We start from the raw sequence: 22,017 nt of genomic DNA on the forward strand, positions 1-22,017 counted from the left end.
TTGCTATCCCAAGCAAAACCAAGACTTACTCCTCCAAGAAAAGGAAACCAGTCTGGTTGGACCCCTGCCATAAACAAGCTATACAATAGAAGAAGGAAACTAATAGAGAAAAGAGTAAAATCCCAAGAAGGGAAGACATCCCTGATCAGTATCAGCAAGAAACTACGATCCCTCATAAAATCATTCAAGGTGAGCTTTGAAAAAAAACTTGCCAAGGACTCCAAAGATAACCACAAGGCATTCTTTAGCTATGTCAAGAATCTAAGTGGCAATGCTCAGATCTGCTCGGAGTTAGTGCAGAATGGCACAAAATACACTGAACCAACCGATATTGCCAACATCCTGGCAGACAGATTCATTGCAAACTTCACCCCCACTCACCCCCAAAAGGACCCATAACCATACCAGAAGAATGTAGAGCTCCTGAAATCACAGACATTCAGGTTAAAATAGCCCTCTCCAAAGCCAAAAACACAGCATCAATGGGACCGGACGGTGTCCCAGGCTGCATCCAACATGAGCTCAAAGACGAATTAACCCCTCACCTAAACACACTGTTCAAACTCAGCCTCTCCACAAGCTATGTACCCATAGAGTGGTGCACAGCAACAATTATTCTGCTCCACAAAGGTGGAGCCACAAGAGACCCTGGGAACTATCGCCCTATAAGCCTGACTTGCTTGGTCTGCAAGGCTATGGAGCGCATCATCATGGAACTCATTAACAGAGACATTGGGAACCTCCAAACACTGGACCCTACCCAGTTCGGCTTTGTTAAGGGCATTTCATGCCTTCTAAACCTGGTGGATGTCTTTGAAACAGTTACCAAGGCTATAGATGAGAAAAAGGTGGTGCACACAGCCTACCTAGACCTTGTAAAGGCCTTCGACACCATTCTCCACTCTGGTATTATAGACAAGCTCACCAGCCTGAACATAAACCCCTATGTCACAAGATGAGTTGCCAACTGGCTCACAGACAGAACCCACATGGTGAGAGTTGCAAGAGCTAGATCTGACTCTAAACCAGTAACAAGTGGCATTCCCCAGGGCTCAGTCCTAGGACCCCTCCTGTTCGGCATATACTTCAGAGGTACAGACAAGCACAGGAGGACTATGGCTGACCAAGTTCGCAGATGACTGCAAACTAGGGGTTATAATTGACCCACTGGCTGACACAGACATCCTCCAAAAGGGTCTCACTGAGACGGATTCCTGAAACTAAATGCCAAAAAGTGCATAGTTATTCCCTTTGGAAATAACAAAGTACCCAGAAATTACCACATAGGTGGTAATCCCCTAAGTACCGAAAACGTAATAAGGGATCTGGGGACCCAAGTAGATGGTAATCTCTCCTTTGATAATCACATTGCCAAAGTGGTAAGAAAATCCTTCTATGTAGCCCACCTAATCACAAAAGGGTTTGCATCCAGATCAAAATAGGTCATTGTGCCCCTCTACTCATCACTCATCAGACCCATCATAGAGTACAATGCCCCATTTGGGATGTACCTTACAAGACACCTGCAACAGCTGGAAAGACCACATAAGTACCTCACCAAGAGTATCACTGGCCTCAAACAGATGCCCAATGCAGCTTGACTGAAGAAACTCCAGCTGTACTCAGAGGTGATATCTGCCTGACATTTAAGGCCATGTCCAACCCAGAATTGATGGACATGCTCCACCTAAAGAAAACCTTATCCCCTTGAGCCACAAGCTCTAGGGATCTAAACCTCACCACAACAATAAGTAGGACGTGCTGGAGGGATAGATTCCTGTCCCAGAGACTTCCCATGCTTTGGAACAAGATTCCAATCTACATTAGGCAGAGCTCCTCACTAGCACTCTTCAAGAGAAACCTTGACGAGTGGATGGGAAACAGAAAGTTTACCCCGGGGATCACTTCAGTGGCTCTGCTGGACAGAGGCACAGGGAACTAATCTAAGGGGGCGGCGAAAGCCAACATATTCTGGCTAGGTTTATAAATGCCTTCGGGCAGATAGCCTAGTACCTACCTATGAACCTAAGAAAAAAAGAATGGAAGAAAAACATCAAATGTATTTACAATTATTGATATACATATGACTTTAAATTTATATAACAATATAACCGTATGCAAATATTAACTACCCACTTTTTTTTTTAAATTGTAACTTTTATATATAAACATGCTTGTGTTTTTCTTTTATGTTTGTTACATATCAATAAATCCAATAACAGCTGATTATATTGCAGAATAAATTATAGTCTTTCAAAAACTGATTTCTTCCAAGTAAGAACTTTACTAGAACACTTAAATAAATTAGTAATTGATAAAATTAATCTTCTGTAATTAGTAATAATCATTTTTGAGATTTTTTTTGTAGCAACAGGATTCACAAGTCACTGAGTAATGTTATCAGTGCAGTAAATTCTACATTTCACAAATAAAATGTGTTAAGTCAACTAATGTATGAATACTTAGATTCTTCATTTTTTATGTTGTGATGTTATACTATAAAATTGGTCATATCTCAGTCAGTGAACTGAAGCAGTACAGATGTTTTTTAATATGCAATGGACAATTATATATTGATTATTGTCATAGTGTTTCATAGTTCTAACTATCAGATATTCCATGAAACTGATATAAGATTCTTCTGTCTTTTTCCAGGTACAAATAATTTCTTCTAGTAAGCAATACACCATATTTGTAACCATTGTTTTGTACTTTTGTGAATATTTTATATTCACAGTTCAGTAGAGCTGAATATGGTTTGATAGAATTACTTGTATTCATTATGTAGACACATTAGAATCATTATGTATGTATAAATGTATACCATGTTACAGACATGGGAGAAAAAACAGCAATCTTCAGTTTGCTTTTTGTTTTTTTTACATCTAGTACAATTATGTAAACTACTAGGGTATTTGATTTCAATTCATAAAAGAAACTTTTAGTTTATAGTGTTTCTAATGCTATGAGTTTGATTTTCGTTTTTGGTTCCATTATGAAAAGGGATACATAACTCAATTCTGAATAAGCAAACACGGTCTCACAAAAGTTAGTTTCAGAATAGAATATGACTGTGCCCTACATTATCAACTGTGTATGTAAAACACATCAGGTATTACATTTTTGATTAATGAAAATATTCAGTGTGTATCTTATTACAAATTTAAACATCTGGTGGGCTTCATAACATAAGTTATTACCAAACTATTTAATATGTGTTCCATAGTTTGCCCATTTGCTCTACGTAGTGAATGGAAAAGGTTGAAAGATATGATGTCCACCGGCATCCATAAAACTTAAGTAGATTAAATATGTCTCAGTGACATAGTGAGTATGGCTTGTATACTCTATTCAGAACTTTGATAATTGTTTTTGTTTCAATTAACAATAACAAAACTTGGTAATTGTGTTTTACATTTATGCTAATAGCAGAGTGAGAAACTTTGCTCTTGATAGACATCCCATGACAGAAAGCAATAGAATGCCACACACACAACACCAAATTCACATCCTTGTATCTCTGCTTCCCCCCAAGCACGTTTCCAAACTGACTAATTTCAAAGTTTCCACTTGTACTGCACCACTACAACACAATAGTACCAGACAAACCAATTACAGGACAACTCCAGAATACTGTCCTATAGATGAACACTCATCTGCTAATGTATGTCCCCAACCTGTTTAAAAAATTGTTTCTGAGCAGCTTTGAGTGTAACTGGAGTGTACTTTAAATTCAGATTTTCACTGTTTAAAGTAATATTTATATAGCTCACCACCACACAAGGAAAGAAGCCAGTGATTGCCTTTATATTTTATTAAAATTATAGTCCACTCCAGTAGTAGATCCACAATGTAGTCCCACAAAACAGGTAAAATAAGCACACACTGGACCCAATAAAATCTGGTTAGCAGCAAATACAAAGCATAAAATGCAGACTCCTCTAGCGCCTCAGCTCTTCAGCCTTTACAGAATATATCCCTACTTCACATATTCTATCTTTAAATAGCATAATTATAAACAATTAACAATCATAGACTTAAATTAATGAAAACATTCCAGTGACATTCCTGATTCATTCCATACGGAATTAAAGTGTTAAACTTCAGAATTAAAGTAGATTCTAACTTCCAAAGTTGTCTTTTAATATCAAAGTCATACACTGTGACATTCTTTAAAATGTGATGCAACAGGACTTTCTTCTGTATTACCACACTTTAAGCTTGTGAAGTAGAACTGCATCACTTATGTTTAGTACAGCAGTTGCCACCACAGTAGCAATGAAGCTTTAAGTATCCAAAGTCAACAGTGTTGTATACCTCCTGCAGTACCTAGCCAAAGTTGTCATTCTTCACTCTTGCCATTCATAGCTTATCCTACCTTCTGACATTCCAAATTCATGGAATTAGGCATAAACTCCTATGTAGCATGCTGGATAGCCAGCTGGCTTACAAACAGGACCTACAAAGTTAGGATTGGCGAGACCACCTCCACAAAGTGGCCAGTCACCAGTTGAGTCCCCCCAGGGATCTGTGCTGGGTCCTCTCCTGTTTGGCAGCTATTTTTCCGAAGTCAAGGCCAATTTCAAGGGCCTCTGGCTTACCAAGTTTGCATAAGATTGCAAGCCAGGAACAACCATAGAAACCCCCAAGGTACTAACTTCTTACAGGAAGGTCTAACGCAGAAAATGACTGATGCCAAAGCCATGACTTAAACTCAGTACCAAGCAACACATAGTAGTACCGTTTGGGAAGTCTGTTATCCAGGGAAACTACATAATTGATAAAATACCCTTAAAAGTAGACACAGTAGTCAGGGATTGAGTAACTTGTGTAGGTAATAACCTGGCATTCGACCAACAAGTGTCTAAGTTCGTAAAAAAAATCATTCTTTGTCACTCAACTTGTAAGTAAGGGCTTGACATGTAGGTCCAGAGAAGTCATGCCAGCGTACGTAGCCTTCATCCAATCCATCAAGTATAACTCCCCTTTCTGTATGTATCTGACCAGGCACACATGACAACTGCAACATCCATAGTGATGATTCCTCATAAGAAGAATAGACACAATGTCCTATGCAGATCGTCTCAAAGCCCTAACTCTGTACTCTGTTAACTACAAACTGCTGAGAGGTGATTTATGTCTGGCATACAAGCCATTCTTGGACCACGGTCTGATGGACCTTTTGCATACCTGCAAAATGAAGAGCACCAGATCTACTAGATCTAAGGATGGGAAGCCTATTGCAAAATAGGTTATTTTGGAGGAACAGATATGCATCTCATAGAATCCCCATTCTTTGGAATAGGCTTCCTATCCATGTGAAGCAGAGCCCTTCCTTAAGCCTATTCAAGAGCAACCTGAATCAGTGGATGGGAAATCAAGAATTCACTCCTGGTCTGACATGTATATCTCTGATAGACAGTTGCAGCCACTAAATCATGCTGTGACCAACATACTCCCCTTAAAAAATAACCTCTAAGGCACAATAACTCATGGAATGTATTTGGACTGCATGGCTAGGCTTATATAGGCCCCAGTGGTCATTAGCCTAGTATAAACCTATGAACCTGTGAGTTAAAGTTATTGTTTGTATACAGTGCAAAAACTGATGTGCTTCAGCTAATAATTCAGAAACTTCTGTTCTGGGCTAAAGTTGGCAATGGCCATTACAGCTGGCCATCCTGTCTGGGACAGTTCAGAACAGGAAAGATGAATGAAAACGGACAGGGTCTCCTTGATCTTTGTTCCCAATATGACCTCTGGATAACCAACACCTTCTTCAATGTCAACCCACAACACAAAGTTTCATGGTGACAGCCATGATTGAAACATTGGCCCCAGCTTGACCTTGTCCTCACCAAACGCAGCAGTTTATATAGTGTCATGGTAACACACAGTTAACACAGTGAGGTCTATAATACCAACCACATGCTTGTGAGTAATAAGGTGAACATCCAGCTGCAAAAGATTCTTTTGCCCTAAAAAGAAAGGGAGGCAGCACATTGACATAGGTAAGACTCATGACCCTTCAAACATATGCAGGTTATTCAAGCACTTGAAGAGGCCTTTCCCTTCCTGGATGGCACTGACACCAGCAAGATATGGGAAAAACTATGGGATGCTGTCTATAACATGCAGTATCTATCTTTGGGAAAAAGACAGCCAAGTGTACTGATTGGTTTGAAGCCCACACCAAAGTGCTGACACTCCTGATTGAGAAGAAGAGACAGGCACTGGCTGTATACAGGTCCTCTCCCAATGAGGGGAACTTTCAGGCACACCAATGTGCTCAGAGTCAACTGCAGCATGTAGCTCAGCAGGTTGCAAACAATTATTGGCTCTAACTTTGCTTCAAGATTCAGCAGACCACAGACATTGATAACATGCGAGGAATGTATCACCAAATCATCGGTCCATCACAAAAGATCGCCCCACTTAAGTTGGCCACAGGCAAAGTCTCAAAGGACAGAACCAAGCAGATGGAACACGACTTGTAGCTGTATGCCAGAGAGACCATAGTTACACAGAGAGCCCTGAATGCCATCGAGCCTCTGCCAACTATGACTGAACACGATACTGAGCCCACCTTGGAGGAACTCAATGATGCTATAAAAGTACTCTTTTCTGGAAAGGCCCCCGGGGAATGTGGTATTCCCTCAGAAATCCTTAAATGTGCCAGTGGTACCCTAATTTCAGAGCTGCATGCAATTCTTTGCCAATACTGGAGAGAAGACAGTGCACCACAAGATATGAGGGATGCTAACATGGTTACTATCTATAAGAAAAAGGGTGACAAAAGTGATCGTAATGAAAAAAAAAAGACAACCAGGCTGGCAAAACTGGTATAGCCACAAGAAGTTAAAAACACCAAATATTCAGTACACCAGTACCACATATCAAAACACTATATTAAACCACCAATCAAAACATAGTAAATCAAAACACAGTGATTTAATACAGTTTTTTGATTTGTGATACTGGTATACTTGATATTTGACAAAAGTGATTGTAACAACTATTGCTGCATCTCCCTTTTCAGTACCATGGGGAAGCCATTTGCACACATTGTCCTGAAGAGGCTGCATGTTCTAGCAGAGAGTGAGTTTACCCCGAGTCTCAGTTTGGGTTCAGAGCTGAATGGTCTATCATATACATGGTTTTCTCTGTTAGGCAACTAGAATAAAATTGTAGGGAGCAGAACAAACCTCTGTATACTGCCTTCATTGATCTGACCAAGGCATTTGACTTCAGTAAGAAAGGTCTGATTACGATTTTGGAAAGATCGGCTGTCCTCCAACACTGCTTAGCATTATCAGGGCCTTCCATGAAGGCCTGAAGGGGATCATCATGTGTGACAGATTCACATCTGAACCATTCAAGATTGTCAGTGGAGTGAAGCAGAGGTGTATACTAGCTCCAATATTGTTTGGTATCTTCTTTTCAGTTCTGTTGAAATTTGGTTTTGGAACTGCTACAAAGGGTATCTTTCTCTGATCCTGAACAGACAACCTCTTCAAACTGTCAAGGCTTAGATCGAAGACCAAGGTGCTTAGGAAGCATCTAAGGGAGTTACTGTTCTCTTATGGTGTAGCTATTGCTGCTCACACTCAACAGGAGCATCTGTCACTCATGGCTCTCTTTGCAGATGCATGTTTGGAATTTCACCTCACAGTCATTTTAAAGAAGACCCAGGTGATGGGCCAAAATGTGAGCAATGAGGTATCAATCTGGATGAGTGACTATGAGCTGGAGGTCATCCATGAGATTGTATACCTGGGCTCTACAATCTCTGACAACTTGCCACTTGATAACAAGATCAACAAGCGCATTGAAAAAGCTACCAGAGTTTTCCAGGTTGATGAAGAGAGTGTGGGCTAATAATAATGTCACTGTGCACACCAAGATGTAGGTTTACGCAGCTTGTTCTTTGAGCACATTAATGTATGTCAGTGAAACGTGGACTTTGTGCTCAAAACAGGAGCAAAGGCAAAATGTATTCCAGATGTGCTGCCTTAAGATGTACTTAGTATCTCATGGCAGGACAAGATCCCCAGCAGCACAGTGCTTGAGAGGATGGGCACCTCCTCCATGTTCACCCTCCTGAAACAGAGTATGCACTGGTTGGGTCATGCATGACAGATGCTGAATATTGAAAGACCTCATTTTTGGAGAGTTGGAGTCTGGAAAGACGCCGAAAGGGCAAACCAAACTGTGCTGCAAGGACATACACAAGCATGACCTCAGCGCTTACTCCATCACTGTGAACACCTGGTATTCTCTCACCTCAAGCAAGTATGCCTAGAAACAGGAAGTGAAGGAAGCTCTCGCTATGTATGAAAACACCTTTGCAAAGAGAGTAAGAGAGTTCTCAGAAAGATCCATAACTGTGATAACAATTGATACCAGACCAACGTCTGTCTACTGCTGCTTAGAATGTGAAAAAGACTGCCATTCCTGGATTGGACTGCGCAGCCACAGAAGATGCTGCATGAATCAGTCAAACAGGGACACAAAGCCGGGATCCTTTGGGATTGAAGGATGCCTACTAGAATTGTATTAGGAAGATAGAGGTTTGAGAAGGAGGGTGTACTTTAGTATGATTGGATTTTAAGCACTCAAGGTACTCTCTTTTTGGCAGTAGCCTATTTTACTTGGTCCTCCTTTCTTGTTTTTTATTTCAGAGTGAACAACATGATGGTGTGTAATGTGATACCTAGCTGTTTGAAATAAAGGACACTTTTATTGTGAAGAATCATGCATGATAAAGAATAGAGAAGATAAATTATTTGGTTGTGTGAAATTGCACTTTGTTTTTCTATGCTGACCTTGAGGTGACGGCTACTAAACCATTTAACTGTGTTATGACATTTGTGTTTTTGGATTATTTTGAAAAGTTGTCTATTTTTAATATTAATAGTTAATTGCTAGACATATATGCTTTGACCATGTAGGTCCTGAGCAAGGGAATTCAAGAATAAGGGAATTAGTACAGGACAAAGGATAGACCACTGTGAAACACAGATAGAAATTAAGCCAAGACTAAATTTTGTTTCATAAATTCACTATTATTCATGTAGAAGAAAGATTGACATCCACTGAAGTCTTGAAATGCAGAGAAATGAAACTTGTTGATGAGCAGTGTGTTGAAAATCTGTATCAACATCATATTAAGGTCTCCAGATATTGCTGATGTGATTAGGCCAGTAATGCATATTGTGAAAAACTAACATCTTGTAAGACAATTAAGGTGTTGTATGCCTTTGCAACTTTATGTTGAGCATGGCTGTAGAGATCAGTTTTGCTACTGTTCTGTAGTAATTGCTGGCAAATTTGCAAGGATTTTGACTGAAGTAGGTACTCTGATTTTGCTTAATTGTAAACGCACTTTTGGTAAAACACAAGTTATTAAGAATATGTGAGAGTAAGTATAATATGACTTGCAAATTTTGCAGGTTAAGGCAAATGTAAATAGGTGAACTGGCAAATTTTAGTTGGCCTGTCTTAATGGCTGGGTTGCACTCCTCATTAAAAAGGGGAAAAAAACCCAGAAAACTGATATTTTTAAAAATTGAGAAAGTCAACTCACCTTTCTGTTTAATTCCTAGTTCTTGGAAGTCCGCACATGCACATATGGTGTTCTGAGAAAAGGCAACAATATTTTAAAAAATGGGTTTGTCACCCTTGCTTTTGTTGAGGATGTTGGAAGTATCATTTAACAAGGATCTCTCCAGGCTGCAGCATGAAGCAGCAAAGATCTGTGTGGCTTATTCTGTCTTGTGATTGAGACAGCCTGAGACTTAATAACCATCTGAGTAAGGAAGAGTGATCATGGGAAGAAGTTGTTTTCTTTTTATTTATTTACAAATTTATTCTTGTAAGTACAGAATTTTTTTTTGCAGGTAGTATGCCTGTAAGAGAAGGTAGTAAATAGTGTGTGTGTGTGTGTGTGTGTGTGTGTGTGTGTGTGTGTGTGTGTGTGTGTGTGTGTGTGTGTGTGTGTGTGAGTGAGTGAGTGTGTGTGTGTGTGTGTGTGTGTGTGTGTGTGCGTGTGCGTGCGTGGGAGTGTGTGCGTGTGTGTGTGTGTTTATGTGCTTATGTATGTACGTATGTGGAAGGACATAGATTTAGTTACTTATTTATTCCTTTTTGTTGAGTGCTGTCATCTATCCAAGTTTTGCAGAATATGTCTGATATTTTTCTTGTCTTTTTGTCTGTTGGTAAAAGTTGTGTTCTTTCTGGTAAGTCATTGAGGACTGTAGTCACTAAATAATAATGATGACAGACATTTCAGCTTCAGACTTAATAGCCTTCAGAAGAGTATGCTAACACAACGCCTATTATTTTAGAATGTTTCTAAGTATATAAAGGCAATAACGATCGCAGATTTGGTCCTTTGTCCACCATTATTTTTTAGAGTTCTTCATGAGTGATAAGTTAAATTATATGTAGTGGGGGAACCTGCTGTCAGTTGATCTGTGTTCTGAGAGCAGTAAGCTGAGAAGATGATAAATTTCCATATGACAGTTATATATCGTTATTCATTTTTTGATCACAAACATATTAGATGTATAGTCAAATTCAGTCATACCAGTGTCTGTAATTGATGGTCACATCTGTGTGTGTGTGTGTGTGTGTGTGTGTGTGTGTGTGTGTGTGTGTGTGTAGTGGTTAAATAGCTAGTGTTGATCAAATGTTAATTGTACTGTATTACAATGTCTAAGGTATATTTATAAAGTTAGCTTTAATTGCTGTTATAGGGGATGTTCAAAATAAGCAGTTATTCTGGCTTTGCAGAAGTACTCTGCATAATTTTTTTCACTTTGTCACAGTCAAGCATCAGCATTGTACTTAATAAGTGGCAGTCTGGGCAGGATGTGTGTGATAGTTATTGATCTTTTTGCAGAGTATGGCATCAAGTAATTTTGCCATCTTCCAGCTGTTGATTCTCCTTTTGAGGTTTTGGCTTAGTCCTTCTGTGTAGACTCTGCATGTAATCCTTGTCTCTGTGCAGATTTTATCCATGTGCTTTGGTTTCATGCCTCATACCATCAGCTGTATAATATGTGCTTCTGGGCATTTGCTTTCTTACTTTTCATCCGAATCTAATGTCAGAGTGATACACAGAAAATAACTGTATTTTTGGAGTGGTGGGAATGCAGGCGGTATTCCCAGATATTTTTTAAGTATCATTGCATTTATCTTCTCAGTTCATTTGAGAACTACTTTTTATAGCTTTGAACATTAAGCTTAAGATATTTCTTATTTTCTTTTAAATAAAAATAAGACTAAATATAATTCCTTACTTGCGATTTTTTGTTCCGGCTATCAACATTAAATCAAAAGTATGTAAAAATTCTAAGATGCACCTCAGAGCATCTAGGACTCTTTGACTTCTAGAGGTCTAGCACCCTTCCAGACCTGCCTTAATTGAATTACTTCCTCCACACTAAGTCACACTAGAGTCTTGGCCAATTACAGAGTCTTACAAACAATAAGGGAGCTAAAAAGTAAGATAAAGTATGAAAATGCAAGAAAGACATAATCTGTGTGGATGGTGTATGGCCAAGATTAGAGGAAAACCTGGGCACTGGGAATATATAGGTGAGACTAGCCAGTAGTTGGAGGTTCATGGAGTCCTTTGTGTAAGGCTCCATTTTTCCTATGGCTGACTTTGTTGATTGTGACTAGGTATGTAAGATGAACAGAGTCAGCATAGCGGCTATGAGTAGGTATATAGTCAGGCAGTCTGTGAATAACCCCATGGGTTGTCTGATCACAGGCAGCAGTTACTGACCTGTTGCAATAAAGCCCTGCTTCATTGCACTTGGCCCCACCTATTCAGTTGCTTCTTGCAGCCCCCCCCCCCCCGCCCTTTTGAAGTCACCAGTCACCCCTGGTTAAAGTCAGGTGACTGCAACAGAATGTGGTATTAGTATGTTGGTAACATTGTGGTAGTGGAGATAAAAAGAATGGGAAGATTTCTATTGGTAAGTGTGGGCAATAAGGTGAGGTGGTTAGGTGGTGACGGTGCTGGCAGTAAACTGTCTAACTGTAAAGGTAATTGATGATGGCTAGCTGGAACTAGGTGGTACATTCTTCTTTTAGTAGCAGACTTGCAATACTTTAATAATGTGCTGCCAAACTTTTGACCAGGTTAGTTGAAAGCACAACAGCCAAACTCCAAGGGATACATATTCTAAATGATAGTTTTGCTTTAAATTTCCCTTGTATATTTACTGTTATGTAACACTGGAGTAATGTGATTGGCTGAATGGTTTGGTGTGTTAACAAGTATGATGATCTTGATGTAGCATGAATAATTAATGAACAAGGTGATACTAATGAGCCCACTTTTATATACGATATGCTGCTGACTGTTGTGTGGTTGTTTAGAGAAGAATGTCAGAATGTATCACGACGAGAAGACACTGTTTGAACTGAACACGGCTGTTTGATTATCTGAAACAGTAAATAAACATGTTTTCCAATTTATAATTCTGATGCTGTCATTTTTTTCTAAAATATTTTATTTGAGTGTGAAAGGTTAATCTGCATTTGAAGTTTAACCATAGAAGATTTGTGTTCAGTGAGCTTTTTCCATCAGGTGTGATATGCAGCACTTTGAATGCCACTTCAGACAAAGTTAGCCAGTCATGATCATGGAGGTTAGGGATCCACTTTGCCATCCAGATGTGGAGTATATAGTTATGAGAGTTGCATGCAGACTTCTATAAGTCTGATTAATGAAAGCTAGTAGTGCTGTGGCATTTGTGAAATCCATTTTAATAATCACATCAAAGGCAGGGGTAATGCCAGATTCAGCATTTTTTCTCAAGCAATTTAGATAATTATGCTTGTGCAGATACTGATATTGCTCTGTACAGGACTCTGCATTCTTTGCTTAACCAATCTTGCATGGCGATTGTAGTAACTGTTTTCCAGAAGGCATGAATACTGTCAGTGATGATTGATGTTTGTGATCTTGCTTCATATAATAAATATGTCAAAGTACCCAAGACTTTAAGGGATTTACGAAACAATTGTATGACTCTAACCACAGTTAGGGTTTCTCTTTTTTATCACTGGCTTCTCTGAATTTTTGACTAGTTTAAAGGAGATGATGATAGTGAAGGCACTGAGATTATCAGAGATTTGTTGAGGTAATTCAGTATTATTGCTGGAACAGTTACCCTGCTGTGTGACAAAGTATTTATGGTTTAAGCACCAAATGCTGGTACTGTGATGCTCTTTCAATCTTGGTTCATGGTTTTATCGGGGATTGCCTTTTTTTTTATCCAACAAGGTGGTTTAACTCTTTCCAGGAATATTTGGGTTTTTTCCCTGAAAGGAGCCTTGCTATGCTCCAGGACAGGTACTTTTGCCTTAACTGTGACCCTTTATAGCTACCACATAATATATAGAACTCAAGCCATGCAAGCTGCTACATGTTAAGCAACTTCTGATTTTGATTAGAGCTTCCTTTAGGCTAGGAGTAGGCCATGTAGCATGTTAAAATCAGACTACTTTATTCAGAAACGTAGTACACAGTCATGTAAATACAAGCTATTATGTTCCTGCTCCAGACCTCAACGATGGCTGTGGCATAAAATATTGCACCCCAAACATTTGCTGTATACATGGACACCTACCTATCCTTCACCCTTGTGCACAAGTTGCTGCTCCTTTTAGTGGTGATCCATACACTCACATTAGAAGGGCAGCTGCAGTTGGCCATCCACCATGTGTTATACCCCACTGTAGCACAGGGATAAATAAGTTGCACATGCAGTGTGAATAAAGAGTTTTGAAAGAGGACAGCAGCTGTAGAGATCAGCCAAGCTGATGAGGGTGTGGGGTTAAATAACCAGTGGACTCAGGAGAAGTATAAATAGGGCACAGCGTACTTAGTGTATTTTTGGGAGAATTTGACCAAAGCAGTTAATATGATACAATGCTTGTATAACAGTTAGGAGGAAGGGGCACCGCATAAGGAAGGCAGTCTCTAGATTCTGTCAAACAGTATATCCCATTGACATGGAGGGTGGGCAGTCTGATAAGGATTAATGTATACTGTTGTTATAATGATCCCTGTAACACTTGACTAAGTATGTGGGACAGTGATTCATTAATTTCCCTTTCTACTCTACAGTCATGGCAAGGGACAATATGAATGTTTAAGGCTGCATTGCCATGACTGTGAAACAGCCTTCATTTACTTAGTTGTAAATGGAGTCTTGTTATACCACTGTTCTCATTAGATAGAGTGTTGTTATATATACATGTTAAGGTGGTGCCATAGTCTGTGTCACACTCCCTTACTGTGGGCAGTACACCATCCGTACTGTTTTTTCTTTCTAGTTAACACCAAGGTATAAGTGAGGGCTATTTGTATTTCTGTGCTGCTGTGGCCCAGCCATGGACTGCCAGGGTCAATGTTACAGAACAGATAACTCTGATGCAGCATTTTTTTACTGCACCATTATTCTGGAATTATGCCAGTCAAGATTCTGGCAGCTACTCTGCAGCATACTCAAATGAACTTTGGTTGCATAGTTACAGTATTCCATGAATTTAGAAGTCTGGTGTGTAATTTAGACTGTGTCAATGGTAGTCGGCTGCATACTGACTTTATGAATCCTATAATACGCATTTTGTGTTTGGGTAAGACATATTTTGCATATGCAATAGAACATCTTGGGACTACTGTGGTGCAACACTGCAGACTGTGCTATGACTATCTAAAGTCTAGACCACTTTGCTAAGTGTTAATTTCCATGCGTAAATATGTTGTTAGTAATTGGACTGCTATGCACATCTTATTGTCCACCCATAATTTATTTTATATTGGCACATTTTTTTCAAAGCTTGATTGTGGTACTATGCAGGGAAGTGCCATCATTAGATTGAACAAATTGATGAAATACTTGAATACAATCCCTTTGACCAGAACGTTAATTCCAGAAACCAAAACTATTGCTACATTGTCGCTCATGATCTGTAACAGATTATTTCTCTTTGCTGATGTTCATCGTGTTTCACTGTTGCAGTCATAACTGTAGGGTGCTCCTGCCGGCAGGCAGCCCGAGGTCGGCCAGAATCCCAAAGTCTGGGTCCGGCGTCGGCTGTACAAGCTAGTACCCTGACGTCAGTACGCTCTGGTACATAGCCCTCAGCCGACGCCATCTTCTCCAGTCTTTCTTGCCGTGCGGTGGAAAGCAGCTCGCAAGTAGTTGGTTGGCGATTTTCAAACAGCGTATTTGGTTGTTGTCGGTCCGAAGTTCTTACTTCTCTTCTCAAAGCTAAGTACCCCGTTGGGGAATCTTTTTCTTGTTCCTCCGATGTCAGAAAAAGTTAATAATTGTATTACGTGTGGAAAACAAATACCTCATAAAGATTTCCACTCTTACTGTCTACCTTGCATAGGCCCCTGACCACGACGTTTCTTGTTGTCGGTTCTGTGCCAGGTTTAATTCTCGTACTATCAAGCGCAGGTACGACTGGGCTCTAAATTACTTTGGCAGATGCTTCAATTATAGAATGTCGTCGGACACTACCAGAATTCAAAAGAAGCGCAAAGACAAGGACAGGCCTCCGAGGTCCAAACAGGACTCGTTGCAGCTGGAGCCAGCGTCCGGTTCGGCTGTCGTCAGTGAGGCGCTTTTGCAGCCCCTGTTGTCCGCCACTTCTGAACCGATGGCCGATACGGACTCCCATGGGGAGCCATCAAGGCCTTCTATTTTATCTGCTGCAGGACCTTTGGACGTCGCTCCCTCAGATGGGTCTGGAACCATTGTGCAGGTACCGGCTTCTGAGGGGGTATTCAGGCCTACTCACATCACTATATCAAAGGCAAAGACAAAGACTCCTATTAAGTCTAAAGCTCCTGCTCAAGCTTCTTCTGAATCTACTCCCAGGACACAGAAGCAATTGTTAAGGATGGCTGAAGATTTGCTTACAATGATTAGGGGTTCTCACCCCCCCCCCCCCTCTGAGAAAAGGCCTCGACAGGATGTTCCTATGGATTCCTCTGACCAGGCTTCTATATCTTCTGTCTCTTCCTCTGATCAGGAATATTCTTTTCCTCCTTATGAGGATTCGGATGCTGAGGACTCCTTGCCCTCTGCCTCTCCGCCTGAAGATTTTTCTTTTGGGGAAACCTTACATGAGATGAGGGAACATTTTCATTGGGAAGGTCAGGATTATTCTGCTTCCAAGAAGAGGCTTAGAGAATTCATTCCTCTTCCTCAACATAGGCCTTTGGCTATCCCTCCTGTTCTTGACATTGTGGATGATGCTTTTTCTGAGGCTAATTTGAATCCTGATTCCATGCCTCCTGCTCCTTCTAAGCCTGATAGATTTTATAGGGTTCCTGAGTCTCATTTGTTCTTATTTAAGAATCCTTCTGCGGATCCTGAAACTATTTCTCAGGGTTCTAAGGCTGCTAAAGTTGCTACTTCTAAGAATCCTATTCCCTCTGAGAAGGATTCTCGTGCCTTAGACAGGTGGGGTAAAAAGGTATATACTTCTGCTACCTTTTCTGTTAGGGCTTTAAATTGCCAGTTTCATATGTTTAAGTATCAGCAATTTCTTTTGTCTGTTTTAAAGCAAAAGCTTGCTTCCCTTCCTGCATGTGCAGAAGATAAGGAACTTCAGGATGTATTGCATGCAACTGAACAACTGAACAAACATAGCTTCCATTGTGGTTTTGATGCTTTGGATGCTTCTTGCAGGGCCACAGCCTCTGGTACTGCTATCAGGAGACATGCTTGGCTTCGTGAACAAAGTTTACCTGAACAGGTTAAGGCTAAATTATTAGATGCCCCTGTTCAGCATGATGTTCTTTTTGGATCTAAGGCTGAGGAGGTTATTAAAAAGATGGAAGAAAAGGCAAAATCTATGCAAACTGTGAAAGATTTCTTGCAAGTTCAGCCTCCTAGATTTTCCAGGAATTGGCCCTCCAAAAATTGGTCCTTTCCCACGTCTGACAGGCCTCAAAGGGGAAGATGTAGATGCTCCAGAGGTCGTGGCCAAGCTCAGGCCTCCTACAGATCGAGACAATGGACTGCTTCTTCACCTAGAAGGGGAGAAGACAGATCCCAGTCTCAAAGAAAGCAAACTCAATGACTCTCTCGGTTGGGCTACAGGACCTCTTTACCTGAATGCCCCTCTCGGAGGAAAACTTTCTCTGTTTTACAGAAATTGGACTCATATTACCCAGGACAAATGGGTATTGGACGTGATTTTAAAAGGCTACAAATTCCACTTTCATACCCTGCCAAGGGCTTTCGGTTGGCCAGATCTGCCAAAACATCAATGGTCAGAGGCCTTAAATCAAGTGGATGCTCTTCTGGCCATGAGAGCCATAGAGCCTGTTCCACTCTCAGAGATGGGAAATGGTTTTTATTCAAGACTGTTTCTGGTTCCAAGAAAACAAAGCTCATGGAGACCTATTCTGGACCTTTCTGTGTTAAACACCTTTTTGGACATTCCAAAATTCAAGATGCTTACTCTGCAGCAGCTGATTCCAGTGCTCTCTCAGGACGCCTGGATGGGGACATTGGACCTAAAGGAAGCTTATTTACACATTCCCATCAGGCAGGAACGCAGGAAATTCCTCAGATTCAAGGCAGGTTCGAGACACTTTCAATTCTCTGTACTGCCCTTTGGTTTATCTACTGCGCCCAGAGTCTTTACCAAGTGCCTGGCACCAGTAGTGGCTTATTGCAGACTTCAGGGGATTCAGATTTACCCCTATTTGGACGACTGCCTTATTCAGGCAGACAGCAAGGATCTTTTACTTCAACATCTGGATTTTGTTCAACGTCTTCTCCTCCTATTGGGATTCTCAGTGAACACAAAAAAGTCACATTTGATCCCTTCTCAACAAATGGTATTTTTGGGAGCCCTCTTAAATACAACCTTACAAAGGGCCTTCCTCACTCCAGAAAAACAAATACAGCTGGCTTCAATTTTCAAGACTTTGGCAACTCTAACTCAGCTCACTGCAAGGAAATTCCTGCAGGCACTGGGCTACATGGCTTCCTGCATTCTGTTGATTCCAAATGCAAGGCTTCATATGAGAAAGCTTCAATGGTATCTGAAAAGTGTATGGTCACAGCATTACCACGATCTGGACACTCTGATTCCTCTGATCCCCTGCCTCCAGAAGGAGTTCCTTTGGTGGTCCAGGGTGTGTGCTTTAAACGAAGGAAAGCCTTTCCGTCTTCCTCAACCTTCTCAAATCATAACCACGGACGCCTCGGATTATGCTTGGGGAGCACATTTTCTAGGCAATTGCCAGCAGGGAACCTGGACAAAGGACCATCTTCACTGGCACATCAATCTGAAGGAAATGTTGGCAGTTCAAAATACTCTTCTAGCCTTCAAGAACCTTTTGCATCCAGGGCCTCTTTTGATTCGCACAGACAACACCACAGTCATGTGGTACATAAACAAGCAGGGGGGTTCTCATTCGTACCCCCTTTGCAGACTAGCTATGGCTTTATGGGACACAGCTCTAAATCTGAATCTACATCTCCAGGCTCAATTCATCCCAGGAGAACAGAATCTCTTAGCAGACAGCCTGAGCAGAAACATTTTAGATCCTCACGAATGGATGCTAGACACCAACTTATTCAACAGGATTACTGCAGTTTGGGGATGTCCCCAGATAGATCTGTTTGCATCCCATCTCAATCATCAGCTGCCTCGCTTTTGCACCAGGTCCTTCCACAAAACAGCTTGGAAAGTGGATGCCCTGTCCTTCAGCTGGAGAAACCTTTCGGGATATGCCTTCCCTCCTCTTCCTCTACTTCCTCGGGTATTACTAAAGATAAAACAGGACAAGCCCAAGTTCCTCATCTTGATTGCTCCAAATTGGCCTCGACAGTTTTGGTATCCAACTTTAAAGCACCTGTTCTTGGAGCCTCCTTGGATTCTCCCTCTGAACCCTTCTCTTCTGTCCCAGCATCAGGGTCAGTTGCTACATTCCAATCTCAAGACCCTTTGCCTGGCAGCTTGGCTCTTCAAAGGAATTTAATTTCTTCTAGTTTTCCCAAACAAGTTTTGGATGTTCTTTTGGAAGCTAGACGGCCTAGCACTAGGAAATCCTATGCCTCTAAATGGAAGAGATTTTGTATTTGGATGCAGGACCGAGGCTTGGACCCACTGGTGCCTGATCTCTCTTCTATTTTGCTTTACCTTTCAGATCTTTTGTCTAATGGACTTTCCTTTTCCTCCATTAAGATTCATGCTTCTGCTATTTCTGCTCATTTCAATACTGATCCTCCTGTTTTTTCTCATCCTTTGGTGAGACAATTCTTGAGAGGGGCTAAGAATTTAAGGCCTCCCAGGACCCCTCCTGTTCCTGCTTGGGATCTTAGTTATGTTTTAGAAAAACTTACTTTGCCTCCTTTTGAGCCTGCTGCATCTTCAGATATTAAGTTTTTATCTTGGAAGACAGTTCTTTTGTTAGCTTTGACTTCTGCCAGAAGGGTCTCAGAGTTGCAAGCTCTCATGGCTGTGGAACCATACCTTATTTTCCACCAGGACAGAGTATCCTTGAGGACCAATCCTACTTTCATGCCTAAGGTGATTTTGAAAGTGGCTTTAAATCAAACAATTCACCTTCCTACCTTCTTTCCTAATCCTCAAAATAAAGGGGAAAGGATTTTGCATTCCTTGGACGTGCACAGACAGTTACGATTTTACTTGGACAAGACTAAAGAGTTCAGAAAATCTAACCAATTGTTTGTTTCTTTTGCCTCCAGTTCTCTTGGAAAGGCTATTTCCAAACAAACCATTTCCAAATGGATTTCTTATGGAATAAGATTTTGTTACACTCATCATGGGAAACAGTTTCCAGGTACTGTGAGAAGTCATTCTACTAGAGCAGCTGCTACTTCTACAGATTTTCTCAGAGGAGTTCCTACCAAGGATATCTTGGAAGCTGCCACTTGGAGTTCTGTGCATACTTTTTCCAAGCACTACAATCTCCCTTTGTATTCTAAGACCAGGGCAGGCTTTGCCTCTGCTGTATTGCAGGGTCTTCTTGCTGCCCCTTCTTCTGTCTAAACCTCCTCCCTTTTTTCACTGCTTTGGGATTTCACTCTACAGTTATGACTGCAACAGTGAAACACTATGAACATAGTACAGTTGTGTACACCTACCATAAATGTAGATGTTCGAGTGTCTTCACTGTTGCAGTCGGTGTTTCCCTCCCTCCTATCCCCTCTTTTTCTCTTTTGTGGTGTATTTGTGTTTCCTTGTTGGATTCATTTTTGATTTATTGGGGACTTCTGACATCTAGGGCAAGAAAGGCTGGAGAAGATGGCGTCGGCTGAGGGCTATGTACCAGAGCGTACTGACGTCAGGGTACTAGCTTGTACAGCCGACGCCGGACCCAGACTTTGGGATTCTGGCCGACCTTGGGCTGCCTGCCGGCAGGAGCACCCTACAGTTATGACTGCAACAGTGAAGACACTCAAACATCTACATTTATGGTAGGTGTACACAACTGTACTTTTTCTTTTTCCTCCCTTCTAAGTCTTAAATAAGCAATGTTTTCCTGTGACTACACTTTGTTTAGAAAACACATGGCTTTCAACTAGTTTTGAATTGCATTAATATTATTTCAGAAGTCTATGATGTGATTTAACAGCTGCTTGGTAACTAGTAGATATAAGCACTTGCTTTATGACTCTTCTTTTTTCTTGTTTTATAGGATCGTTCATTTTGTTTCAGTGACTGTGCTTTTACTTATCGTTCAAAAAATCAGACTTTGATTTACGACTTCAGGAGCTTCAGCACTGTGTATTCTTTAATAAATGGACCAAGCTTTACCACAAAAGGGACAAAATACTTTCATAACTTCAACATTAGCCTTTGTGGAAATGAGGTAGGAGTTAATTTACAGTTTGGTAGGTTAATATAGACTGAGAATATATGATTAATAACTGACACCTAATCTGTCAATCTGCAGCATTGGCAATCATATGTCTACCATGGTGGAAGATTTTTCTTTTTTTATGTAGGAAGAAGGTAGTCCACACGTGTGCAAGGGTCTGTGCTCTTATGCATTCCAGAACTTTATTATTCTAACTCCAAGGTCTCATCACTCATGATCAGGAGAAGTGAAATTCCTGCAGAAACAACTTTTGCTGATAGAATGCTATTGCTAAGATTTGAAGTATGATTTTTCAGTCATCCAGATAACATAAAATTTGTATTGAAAAATCGCTTTGACTGTTAGATATATTACCTGTGTTCTCCTATGATAAGCTGCTATTGTGACTGTTGGCAGATGTTTTTTTGTCTACTTTCATATTTTTTAGAGTATGCTCTCACTTTTGTAAGTGCTGCTTTTGTTCACTTTTGCATCCCATTAGCTGTAAAAAGACTCCTGGCCCAAGCTGTGGTGTTATTTTGGTGTCAGAGTTCATCTTTCTTCCCTACGTCTTTAAAATGTCTGTTTAAAAAAATGGGTTTGTCACCCATGCTTTTGTTGAGGATGTTGGAAGTATCATTTAACAAGGATCTCTCCAGGCTGCAGCATGAAGCAGCAAAGATCTGTGTGGCTTATTCTGTCTCATGATTAAGACAGCCTGAGACTTAAAATGTAGGAAATAACCATCTGAGTAAGGAGGAGCGATCATGGGAAGAAGTTGTTTTCTTTTTATTTATTTACAAATTTATTCTTGTAAGTACAGAATTTTTTTTGCAGGTAGTATGCCTGTAAGAGAAGGTAGTAAATAGAGTGTGTGTGTGTGTGTGTGTGTGTGTGTGTGTGTGTGTGTGTGTGTGTGTGTGTGTGTGTGTGTGTGTGTGTGTGCATGTGTGTGCGTGTGTGTGCGTGTGTGTGCGTGTGTGTGTGTGTGTGTGTGTGTGTGTGTGTGAGTGTGAGTGTGTGTGTGTGTGAGTGAGTGAGTGGGAGTGTGTGTGTGTGTGTGTGTGTGTGTGTTTATGTGCTTATGTATGTACGTATGTGGGAGGACATAGATTTAGTTACTTATTTATTCC

At 40.7% G+C, this 22,017-nt stretch overlaps 1 protein-coding gene across 3 annotated transcripts in view; it reads left to right on the forward strand.

The window, feature by feature from the left end:
* The window catches only part of ELAPOR2 (endosome-lysosome associated apoptosis and autophagy regulator family member 2), a 1,439,853-nt gene that overhangs the window by 1,097,031 nt on the left and 320,805 nt on the right, over positions 1 to 22,017 (forward strand). For all 3 annotated transcript variants that reach the window (XM_044088347.1, XM_044088349.1, XM_044088348.1), the window contains one exon: positions 20,723 to 20,896. In XM_044088347.1, coding sequence (XP_043944282.1) covers positions 20,723 to 20,896 — 174 coding nt within the window. The remainder of the gene's footprint in view (positions 1 to 20,722; positions 20,897 to 22,017) is intronic.

Source organism: Protopterus annectens, chromosome 11.part0, assembly GCF_019279795.1.
Source record: "Protopterus annectens isolate FY-2018-M chromosome 11.part0, PAN1.0, whole genome shotgun sequence".
Taxonomy (NCBI): Eukaryota; Metazoa; Chordata; order Ceratodontiformes; family Protopteridae; genus Protopterus; species Protopterus annectens.